The 12,611-nt window shown below is 41.6% G+C and overlaps 1 protein-coding gene across 8 annotated transcripts in view; it reads right to left on the reverse strand.

Moving 5' to 3' along the window:
• KIF5B (kinesin family member 5B) overlaps positions 1-12,611 on the reverse strand; it is a 68,550-nt gene that overhangs the window by 17,836 nt on the left and 38,103 nt on the right. For 4 of the 8 annotated variants that reach the window (XM_037890955.2, XM_043541443.1, XM_043541441.1 and 1 more), the window contains 3 exons: positions 12,104-12,310; positions 3,603-3,746; positions 2,485-2,673 (listed from right to left, as the gene is read on the reverse strand). In XM_037890955.2, coding sequence (XP_037746883.1) covers positions 2,485-2,673; positions 3,603-3,746; positions 12,104-12,310 — 540 coding nt within the window. The remainder of the gene's footprint in view (positions 1-2,484; positions 2,674-3,602; positions 3,747-12,103; positions 12,311-12,611) is intronic. The other 4 variants (XM_037890956.2, XM_043541444.1, XM_043541442.1 and 1 more) reach the window with 1 other exon arrangement.

The raw sequence follows: 12,611 nt of genomic DNA on the forward strand, positions 1-12,611 counted from the left end.
TGCATCTTTTAGCCAAAGATGTAAATACAACTGCATGAATAAAGGAAAATGTTGAAAGAGCAAAATACTTCTGTAACAATCACTTTGCTTCAGCTTCACTAAAGAGAGTAGGAGGATCCAAACTAATTCTCCTCCAAGACGTATGATGGAATTCAGTGGTTGACTGTTTTGTGCTACTTATTAAGAACTGGCCTATTCTGATGACAATTTGTAAGGAAAATTGTGACAAAACAAATGAAACTAAGCCAAAGTATGGATTTAAGAGACATGAAAATAAGCTGGAACTGAATACTCTGAAATTTATTTCCATGGCTTTGGACAAACTGCAGAAAGATTGCTGCTGTATTGCTGATGCTGTTGAAATTTGGAAGTGTACTTCAAGAGACACTGAAGAAAGAAATGCCCGATAACAAAAGTTAAATTGCAGGCAGTAAGGAAGTGGATGGATCAAGGACTTACTCCATCTCATTTTCTTGTCAATATTCTCAACCCAAAGTACCACAGTAGATACCTAAGTGCTGGAGAAGATGCTGCTGTAACATGGGCATCACCCATTAATCATGGCAAACCTATTAAATTTCAGGAGTGGAAGTGAACCACTCAAGTAGTACATGTTTGCTGCTGCTGCTTTAAAGAAAGTCATACCAATGAACTGATGGAAATCTGTAGAACCAGACATTGTTGAAATGCTAACCCAGCTTTTGACAGCACTAGCTTCTTCTGCAGGCATAGAAAGAATATTTTCTTCATTTGGACTCATTCAAAGTTGACAAATTGATTGGGAGTTGAAAAAGCAGTCTATGAATAAAAATGAGGTGGGAGGGGCTGATATTTACTGTTTTAAAAGTCTGCAGGACAGCCTACGTAACGTAACGTAAGAGACTTCTGTCTCATTTTCAAGAGACTTAGGTGAGTAGGAACTTCAACTCCAGTCACTTTTACTTAGGCATATTTGAAAATTTTCCCAGCAGACCTGAAAAAATCAGTTTAATTCATTGACTATTGTTAATACCTGTTTCTTTAATAAATAACAGAGTTGTATATGTGAAACATGTTTTGATAAGTTTATGTATCCAAAACATTTAAGGTTATTTTGTTCAATAAAAATAAATGTTATATGTGGTTGTGTGTGTTTGTTTAAATACCAGTTACCATCCTAATGCAGCTTGACACACATCATAAACAAAAAGTTAATTATCTAGTAAATAAATAAAATTTCATTCACCATTTTCTAACATACTTAAAATGTATAATTAATAAGAATCTGAAAATATTAAGCTATATAGTTGCTTAAATAAATGTATATAGTTATAGTGTAGCTTCCTAGGTATCAAAAAGATGTACCAAATCTAGTGTGGAGGCTCTATTTAGTTGTAAATCAACATGTTTTAACGGTTAGATCAACCAATGACAATGCACCTTTCTTTAGAAAATAACTGAAGTACAAATGCTACTCTGAAACCTGAAGTATAAATGGAAAAGTTGATTCAAAATGATTATTTAAATTGCCCTGATTTAAATCAATCTACCCTGTTGCACTTGAGGATTTATCTACCCAGAAATGGAAAGTTGCTTTCCCTATAAGATGGAGATAAAGTCATACCAGTCATACAGAGAAAAGAATTAGGGGAACAGCCAGACTGTTACATATAGACAGTTAATTTGAAATTTTTGAAAAGCTCAAACAACAAAAATAAACAAACAAAAAAAGAGAGCAGTTCTACTGTGATAACCTCCTCATACTGTGTCTAAACCCTGATGCCTTGCCTCCCCTCCTCCTTTCAATTTGTGTTTAAACTGGCTGTCTCCTCAGAGCACTTCAGAAAAAGGGCAGCTTTGAGAAATTATTTGTATGCAACACTCCAACAGCAAAAAGAATGTCAGCCAGCCACAAAAGAAAGATTAACCCAGTATAAGAATGTTGTTTCAGTATTAAATAGAAAATTATGGAAATGGAGATTTAAGTCTAGGGACCTATAGTGGGGTCTTAAGACATCCTAAACCACACACCTGTGCTCTCATGTTTCACAGGAAGCATTAATCCCTTGGTGTCTATAGTTCTCAGTGCACTTTGTATCAAGAATGATAAGATTTTTTAAAGATAATCTTAAACACTTTAGTGTATTGCCGATATTAAAAACAGGTTGATGAATACACCATTAAGACCGTTTGAAGAAACAGATGCCTGATTTCTCACCTGTTCTGCAAAAAGAAGTTCAGATCAAAACCTCTGAATTACTATTTTTAAAATCTGACTTGAAAAAGAGTTCTGTGTAAGCTCGAAAGCTTGTTTTCCACCAACAGAAGCTGGTTCAATAAAAAGATATTACCGCATCCACCTTGTTTGTCTATTTTCAAAATTGTATGCTATAGGTTAAGTGAGAGCAACCTAGCTACTGACCAGTAACTTGATAACCAACCAACATAGGAATCATGTTTCAAAAGTGACTTAAATCAGCAAAGCTAGAGTAATGCAACATTTACCTGTGAGATAAGAAGCTGACAAGCTGCCAGCTCCTTTTCGTTTTCTTCAATTTTTTTATTGCTTTCAGTTTGAGTGCTTTCTAGCTGCTTGCAGCGTTTTACCATTGTTTTCACTTCTGATTTCATTTTGCTAATGTACAGTCTTGCAACTGTGAATTCTTCATCTATCATGCCAGTTCCTTCAGGCTGCTGAAAGAGAAATTCAGAATTTGAAAGGTTTAAGTGATCAAAATATTCATATTAAATATGGGATGCGGCAGCTCAAAGTACAATCAGAAAACAGAAATGCTTAGTCCCTAGTACACAGTCATTGCACTGCTATTCAATTTCAGACCACGTTTATGGTAGCCACTGCTACTACTGTTTTTCATTTTTTCCTCTGCAGAGTTAAATAAATTCATTCACAACTTATACTAGTCTTTCTAGTGGGAAGCAGGTGGGGTTAAGTCATACTTATTTTTTTCCCCTCAAGAAATTCTGACTTGTGTTTGCCAAGCTGTAGTTCACTGCAAGTGTTTACAGGTCAGCGACAAACTCTTCAAAATAATTTAGTTTGTTAGTCTATATGGGAATTTTCTAAGTGAATACGTGAGCATTTGAAAAGAAACTGTCTGAAGTGGAAAATGAAGTCGTCTTATACCCACAGGGAAGGTATAGGCAGCTGTAGTATCTTCTATACATGGCTTATTAGTTAACTCAATTACTCCGGAAGGAACAGCTATTCTAGAAGTAAAAGCAACCATTACCCGCCAGTGCTCAGCCTTTCCTAAGCAGGTACCATCAACTGTGCCAAATTACATCTGGTGATTTAGCGATATGGACTGAAGTGACTTAAGTTGAGGAATGTTTGCACTGTATTTGCATAGTTAGACCAAACTGTTCTTGGACATTTTTATAATAAGGCATAGTGTACAAAGTCAGTTATAAACACTGTATAAAGCTGTAAAAGGCAAATACTAACACTTGGGTTCTCTTTATCCTCTCTCAGAACCTTACAGGAAGACATTTATATGGTTACAGGTGTTATAAATTACCCTAGTTATTACATCTTTACTACACTGAAAAGACCTAAACATGAATCAATGTATCATTTTACATTTGTGACAGCTCCTCTTTACCTTTGCATCATTATTTCCTACTGCAATTCCTATTTCCGCAAGATCTTTTAATAAGGAGGCCATCATCTCTGTTGCCCGCTTTTTCTGGTGGTTTGTCATTTCTTTAAGTTTCTGAAGCTCTGCATCTATACTGGCTAAAGTTACCTAGAACAAGGAATGAAGGTGTAAAATTAGATTTTATCAGTTTAAATCCTTACATGGGAATATTTTTCTTCTTGTTTTTCATCCAGCAACCTTAAAATGAATTCTCTTTTTTATTAAAAGTGCCCCAATCTGGTAACTACATTATGTTTTAAAAGTAACTGTTAAAAATCCTGTAAGCACTGTACAGTAGCATAATATGCAAGACAGAAGTTTCAACAACTAGCAGTATTTCACCAAAACTCAGAGTTCTTTTCTGAAAGACACAAAGCCCTTCAGCACACAATACATAATCCTGCAACACCCTAGAAGAGCATTTATGGTTACATCTACCAATGTGAGACAGCACAGGGGGTTCTCTTAAAGACATTAAAATGGGACCCATCCGTATCTGCTTTAAAATGGGACCCATCCATATTATCACCATATGTTTTGCTTGTGGGACAATTTAGATGTTTATCTGCAGTCGTCTGCACAGAAGCAGATTATATCAATTCCAGTCCATCCCTGCCTAGAGCTTTCTGAACAGATATCGCTGTGGGAGAAGTTTGTAAGCCCCAGTCTGCACTGGGGTGGGGGGGAATTGATCTAAGTTATGCAACTTCAGGTACGTGACTAATGTAGCTGACGCTGACATACTCAGATCGACTTGGTGAGTCGACTGCTGCCGCTCCACCGTTGACTCTGCCTGCGCCTCTCGCGGCGCTAAAGTACAGGAGTCGACGGGAGAGCACTCAGGGGTCGATCTATCGCGTCTAGACTAGACGCAATAAATTGATCCCCACTGGACTGATGGCTGCCTGCTGATCCGGCGGGTAGTGAAGACATACCCTAAGTTGTCTTTTTGTGCAGTGCCACTAATTCTAGAGCAGACATTCACAATAAAGGTATAACAATTTACACAGACTGAGGATTGGCCCATCCATGTGCAACCAACAGTTAACACTAAATCCAGGGTTAGACTTAAATTGAAAAGGCCACTTTATGCCAATACCAGCTGCCAAACAGAACATACTTCTTCGTTGTTCTCCAACCTTAATTTTGATAAAGTCATCCGAAACACATTTAGATTCAGCATCAGAAACTTGTACCAAAAGACTGCCTTTTCTACAGACAGAGGTAGACAGATACTGGATAATGACCCTAAGAGAACAGAGGGTTGTTTTAGATTCCTTAGTCTTTGAGTGACTTCATTTTTTCCATTCTCACAAAGGTTTGCTGCCAGGTTCTTTATCTTCTGCTGAGTATTGATACAAAGGCTTGATGAATGCGGCCATACATGCCTGCAAGCATCAATGATAAATACTTATCACTATCACCTCAAACATCACAACAACAAACAGAGATATCAATGCGTTATCAAGGGAACCTTGCACCTGATGCGTGGTCATGTCCACCCTGTAGCACGTTAGTCTGTGAATTCTTTAAAGAAAGGTGCAACTTCTCCCACAGTTTGCTGATATTTTAGCAGGAAAGACAGTCCGCACAAATGTTGCCAACACTGCTCACTCTTAGCCTTGCATCCAAAGGCATCTTGGTATTCTGAACAATGGCTAGGGGACACTGTACCATAGGCACAGTGGGAAGGATAGCCTGTGACCTCCTAAACCCAAATTGTACTTTCTACAATTGAGTGTTCTGCCATATTTTACCAACTGATCTAGAGTACAGTATAAGGGCCCTTTCTGTGGGAAGCATCTCTGTTCTTGGTACCATAATACCAAAGCCCTTGGGCTTTCCTAGACAGTCTCCATCTCAAATGGGATGGCTATAGCTACCTTTAAACAAAAAACAGAAAGCTGGATCATCCTGGGGGAACCTGGTAGTTCTTGCCCTTCTGAACAGTAAACAAATTTCTAACATTCCTGTTCCTTAGCAGCATTCACTTCATCCCAGACAAACATCAGTATGCTGTAATAACACTCAGCATTGTGGCTGCACTGGCAGCAACATACACTGTTTACAAAGAGACCAACAATGTGGACAAGGCAATGATGTTTATGGTTCCAAGACTCAGTGCATGGGTACCAAAGCCAATGCACCCAGGTATTGCAGGATGTAGAGGACACTGACCATTACAGCTGTTAGGCCAGTGCTTCAGTACAAAGACCAGGAACACCGCCAAAGGTACCAGGCCTATCCTGAAGTGATCAGAAACTTTTGGTCTCTGAAGTTCAGAGCAGAGTATGGTATAAATCAAGCATGGTCCACTCTCAAAGCTCAAGATATACAGAGGTGACATCTTACTCAATAAAGCAGATTCAGGCACCTGAGGAGTCAAAGCCTTGACAGAGCAGTAGAAGTAGTGCATGGGATCCAGCTAGGTGTTTTAAAATGATGAGAATGACACCAGTGCCTGCCTTTTTGGATTTATGGCACCAATATAAAGTCTCAAATCACTTTTAAGTCTTAAGACTGTTTTTTGAAAAGGACTTGGCTAAAGAACTGTACGAAACCAGAGGAGCTTTCAGGTGTGTTCACTGGATCATGGCAACAATTGTTAACATATCCCACAGCCAATCATGGATGTTTCTGAAGAATGCCACATGTAAATCATACCATTCTATGACAGGCAAGTTAAAACTGCACTCTACACACACTTAAAAGGCTCTGGCAAAAACTATTTTAAAAAAAGGTGGAGGGGGAAGTACACAGAGGAGACTGTTTACACTACTTCTAGTAAAAATGTGAGGCCCATCCTTGTTGCTAAGGAATGATTTACTAAGATTAGAATAAAGCTTGGAATGCAAATAGTACACTTGTATCAAGGCAATTTTCAGAAGCCAAACAATGTTCCAACGAAGTTGGGATTAATAAGCTCACCATCACTGCACGTGTTGTGACTCTCTGGACTGCAAAGTAGCACCATGAAACCCCCATATTCACCACTGTCATAGGATATATTTTGTACACTGAATGCTGGTGCGGTCTCATTTTATAGCCTGTTGGATTGTATGTACTATCATTGTATGTGAAGTTATGAAGTACTGCCATATGTGTTAGTGAAATATGTTGTGAGGGTGGGAGACATCCATAGCTGGCCTTTCAGTAGGGACAAAAGGAACAACTATCACTGGCCAGACAGGTGTTGATGCCAATCAAGAAAAATCCACTGTCTCAGAGGCTTCTCAGTAAGGACAGCCTAACCCACCTCATAGCAAGGATCTTTCTAGCAGCTGGAAGAAAATATAAAAGAGGGACAGTGATGTCATCACTTGGCCTCTCTTCCCCCATCTCAAAACCTGGAAGGTCATCTGAAAGACAAAGACTTTAAGCCGGGGAGATTGGTCCCAGACTGGAAAGGGCATCCAGCCTGTGTACTGAGAACTGTGAGCTGCCTGTATGATCTATTAGAGTGAGAGATTGATTCAAATCCTCCTTAGTCTGTTAAAGTTAAAAATAAATTTACACTCAATTCTATTTCTTATGTAATCAACTTTGATCTATATAGTTGCTACTCATAATCACTTAAAATCTTTCTGTAATTAATAAATCTGTTTTTATATTTTACCTGAACAGTGTGTTTTTGGTTGAAGTGCTTGGGGAATCTCAGCTCAGATTACAAAGGCGGGTGCATGTCCAATTTCCTTTGATGAAGTGGCGAACTAATTAATGACACTTGCACTGTCCAAGTGAGTCTTGAGCAATGTAAGACTGTAAATTTCTGGGGCGCAAGGTTGCGGTGATTGGCTGGTGGCTCTCTCTAGGATTCATGAGTGGCTCATGGAGCATTCATATAATTTAGCTGGGTATGAGGCTCCACCGGCTGATGGCTGAGTGACCACAGCGTCTCTTTTGATCACAGGAGTTTTGCTGCTTGTCACTGGCATAGCTTTGTGAGAGACGGCCCAGGCTGGAGTGTTATGGGGCAACAGTGGTCCCACAGTTCCAGGCTGTACCCTGGGATCCCTGTCACACCTGTGATCAAGGGAGGCCTGAAACCAATTATTCCAATTATGGCACAAACATGCCCAGAAGAGACAGGCCTGTCACTGACAAAGGGACACCAGTTGTCAATCGTGTTTAAACAGAAAATTTATACCCGAAACAAAAAAAATGTAACTGGGATACATGCAGCAATGACTTGACACCTTACACCAAGTTAAGAAAAGTTAGTGATCAGAGGATCCCACTCCTAAGAAACTTTTTTGATAACTATAATCAGAAAGAAACTAAGCCTCTAAATGCAGACTGAAGTTAGCAGATTTCCAGCCAAGAGGGATGCCATAGGCCTGCTGCTGAGCGCAAAAGTTTAGGATAACTATTTGAAGTCCCAAGCTGGCTTGCACACAGACACACAAGAGGGATTCCTGAAGTTAGGTTCTTTGGTGAAGTGCGAATTTAAAAATATTTTTGTACTGGTTCTAGATTGCTCATTTATAAAGTCTTTGTACTACTCAAGTTTGATAAAACCCACCCACAAAAAGATGGAGAAACACTTTCTTCTAAAATCATTCCAGTGTCAAATAACCCTAATTTACCAGCACTCTTGTTCTTAAAGAATCTGCTATCCACCCAACCTAGAATGTTTGGAGAGAAAACAAAAACAAAACAAAAAAACCTTAGAGTTTTTCAGATCAGTCTGCAAATCAAGGGCAGAAAACCCTTTTAGTTTTACAGACCTATGAGTGAACAAATAAATTTTTCATTGGAAAATAGTACTGTCCTTGTGGACACAATAGACAAAAGTAAGTTTTCAAGAAATGTGTGCATCCTGTAGCAAGCAAGCCCCTTATTATTCCCAACTGCTGGAAGAAAACATTACTTTGAATATTTCTAGGACAGCAGCACTAGTATTCTGTTTGTTCCAACAAATCAGTCACCATCAGGCTAGGAGCTTAAAAAAAAAAAAAAAAAGCTGGGCATGATGGCAGATACTAATTGCTATTTCAAATAAGGCCCAACTAGCTTTAGGTTGCTGACAGTCAACAAATACTGCCTCTTATGTACATCTAGTCACCATAGCAGAGAGTTTAGAACAAATCGCTCAAGCTAGTATCTCCAGTTATTTACTCATTGGCATAGCAAGGAAGTGAAATGTAAATAGAGTCAGCACAGCAAAGGGAAGAGAAGAAAAGAACATTCCCCAGACTGGAGTACAGCTGACAGAACTAAAATTTTTCATGCAAATGAAGATCTAGTCTGGTATCACAAAATGTTTTTTAAATTAAGAAACTCAGCAACTGGTTGGTAAGGAAACAACTGGAAACGTCTATGTTGCCTGTATGAAACTTCACAATTTTTATGTAAGCAATAAACACAAAGAAAATTGTGTGTTACTAGTGTGATGGAAGCAAAGGCAAAATTCATCCCAAAAACAGAGTAGTTCTGGAAACTGAATCAACAAGAAAAATATTTTACCTGGGTAATAGTATTGAAAAGTATTGAAAGAATCCACAGGAAAGAGGATTAAGTAAATTATTCAAAACCTGACAAATATTAGAACTTCTGAAGCAGCTCAAATAGAAGTATAGAGCAAAATCTTTCTCCACCTTTTGGTTGGTGACATACCGCTAACACCGGGACTAGGACGGAACAGACCCACGGAATGAGACTTGGACACCAAAAGCGCAAGGCAAACAGGCACTTCTCTCATCAATAATACAGTAACTGCCTACTTTCCACCCTTAACTGCTGGTAGCTTTTGAATTGCCTACTGAATTAACGTGTTAAGAGTCAACACCTACCTCTGCTCACTTTAGTCAACAGAACTGACTGTACAACCTGCTGCTACAGCGACTTAACAGGATTTTGACCCCCCCGCCCCCCCAAGGCAAATTGCAAAAATTATTAGCTATGGAATAACTCCTCAAAAGGGCAACTCCAAGCCAAGGCTCCAGAAGGGAAATCTGAGTGGCAGATATAAATTGCATTTTCTATCTTTCCCATTAACTATGATTTGTTGTTTAGATAATCAAATCAGAACTACACCTCTACCCCAATATAACGCAGTCCTCGGGAGACCAAAACATCTCACCGCGTTCATAGAATCACAGAATATCAGGGTTGGAAGGGACCTCAGGAGGTCATCTAGTCCAACCCCCTGCTCAAAGCAGGACCAATCCCCAATCAAATCATCCCAGCCAGGGCTTTGTCAAGCCTGACCTTAAAAACTTCTAAGGAAAGAGATTCTACCACCTCCCTAGGTAATGCATTCCAGTGTTTCACCACCCTCCTAGTGAAAAAGTTTTTCCTAATATCCAACCTAAACCTCCCCCACTGCAACTTGAGACCATTACTCCTTGTCCTGTCCTCTTCTACCACTGAGAATAGTCTAGAACCATCCTCTCTGGAACCACCTCTCAGGTAGTTGAAAGCAGCTATCAAATCCCCCCTCATTCTTCTCTTCTGCAGACTAAACAATCCCAGTTCCCTCAGCCTCTCCTCATAAGTCATGTGTTCCAGACCCCTAATCATTTTTGTTGCCCTTCGCTGGACTCTCTCCAATTTATCCACATCCTTCTTGTAGTGTGGGGCCCAAAACTGGACATAGTACTCCAGATGAGGCCTCACCAATGTCGAATAGAGGGGAACGATCACGTCCCTCGATCTACTCGCTATGCCCCTACTTATACATCCCAAAATGCCATTGGCCTTCTTGGCAACAAGGGCACACTGCTGACTCATATCCAGCTTCTCGTCCACTGTAACCCTTAGGTCCTTTTCCGCAGAACTGCTGCCTAGCCATTCGGTCCCTAGTCTGTAGCTGTGCATTGGGTTCTTCCATCCTAAGTGCAGGACCCTGCACTTACCCTTATTGAATCTCATCAGATTTCTTTTGGCCCAATCCTCCAATTTGTCTAGGTCCCTCTGTATCCTATCCCTGCCCTCCAGCGTATCTACCACTCCTCCCAGTTTAGTATCATCCGCAAATTTGCTGAGAGTGCAATCCACACCATCCTCCAGATCATTTATGAAGATATTGAACAAAACCGGCCCCAGGACCGACCCCTGGGGCACTCCACTTGACAACGGCTGCAAACTAGACATGGAGCCATTGATCACTACCCGTTGAGCCCGACAATCTAGCCAACTTTCTACCCACCTTATAGTGCATTCATCCAGCCCATACTTCTTTAACTTGCTGACAAGAATACTGTGGGAGACTGTGTCAAAAGCTCTGCTAAAGTCAAGAAACAATACATCCACTGCTTTCCCTTCATCCACAGAACCAGTAATCTCCTCATAGAAGGCGATTAGATTAGTCAGGCATGACCTACCCTTGGTGAATCCATTATAGCATTATAGGTGAGACCGCGTTATATCGAACTTGCTCTGGCCCACCCCGTTCCTTTTTCACTGACTGCCCCCTCCAAAGACCCCTGTTCCTAATCACCCTCAGGATCCCACCCCCTACCCAACCCTCCTGCTCCCTGTCCTCTGACTGCTTCTAACCCTATCCACACCCCCTGCCCCCTGACTCACCAGCAGCCCCAGCCCGTTCCACTCCGCCACCTCCCAGCCACGGCGCTCCGCTTCCCACTGCTGGTGCATGTGGGGAGGTTGGGGAAAGGACGCCTCCCATACTCACCTGCGGCGGGAAGCAGAGCACCGCAGCTAGGAGCTGGCGGAGTAGAGCGGGCTGGGGCCGGGCTGCTCCGCTTCCTGCTGCCGGTGAGTACAGGGAGGTTGGGGAAAGGACACCCTCTGCACTCACCGGAGGCGGGAAGCGGAGCGATGTGGCCCCAGCCCGCTCTGCTTTCCTTGCCTCAGCCCCAGCCATGTCGCTGGGGGGGTTGGGAAAAGTCCCACACTCACCTGTGGCGGGAAGCGGAGCGCTACGGCTGGGAGCTGGTGGAGTGAAGTGGGCTGGGTTGCTCTGCTTCCGCCGCTGTCGGTGAGTGTGGGGGGATCCCTTCCCCCAAGCCTCCCTCCCCCGAGCGACATGGCTGGGGCCAGGGCAAGGGAAGAGGAGCGGGCTACTCCCAGCCCCCCGCTAATCCCCCGGGCCATTCTGGGACTGCGGGGCCCCCAAAAGTGGGCCCCTCCCCCAGCTCCTGCCTCCCAGACCCGGGGGGGGGGGGCAGGGGGGGAGGAGCTCCTGACCGCCCCCAAGACCCCCTGCCCCTTGTCCAACCCCTCAGCCCCAGCCCGGCCTGGCACCTTTAACACGCTGCTCAGAGCGGCGTGTCGGAGCTTTACCACGTTATAATGTGAACCCACGTTATATCGGGTCGCGTTATATCGGGGTAGAGGTGTATTACAATTCCACATCAGAAAGAAATAAAGCTAAATTTCATGCTTTAACACTCAGAAAAGCCATTTAAAAGACAACGTATGTAAGCAGTTAAAAAAACTTTTCCTAATAACAAAAAAGTTACATTACAGACATTTAGTAATTCCTTGTCCTGATTTCCTACCGATTTCTGATTGAGTTCATCACTAAGAAGCTCATATTCCCTTGCTTTGTCTTCTACTTCCTGAGATTTCTGATCATAGTTGACAGCAAGTTCCTCAAGGGCTTGTAGCACCTCTTTTACTTCTTCTTTAGAGGCATCGTTTTCAGCTTGGAGGCGATTCAGCTCAGCTTGCATATTGTCTTGGTCCCGCCTGGTAGATGCTAGAAGCTACAAAAGCGATAAAAAAGTAATTAAACACAAGTTGTCAATTCAGAGACATTAAGAAATGCAAGTGAGAGCCCAAACTTACTGAACAGTTTCTCCTAGAGCATAAAGCCTTATTTATTTAGAATTTGTACATGGTCTACCATCATGAAATAGCAATCCCTGAATTTATTCTCAGTACAACCAGATTTTAAGTAACAGATGGTTAAACTATTTGTCAAGGAGAGTAGACAAAGCTCATGTTGTATATTTCAATATCTGGTACAACTGACAAGATCTGCATTTTTATTTAAAGTTAACTAAT

The sequence above is a fragment of the Chelonia mydas genome, chromosome 2, assembly GCF_015237465.2.
Source record: "Chelonia mydas isolate rCheMyd1 chromosome 2, rCheMyd1.pri.v2, whole genome shotgun sequence".
In the NCBI taxonomy this organism is placed as follows: Eukaryota; Metazoa; Chordata; order Testudines; family Cheloniidae; genus Chelonia; species Chelonia mydas.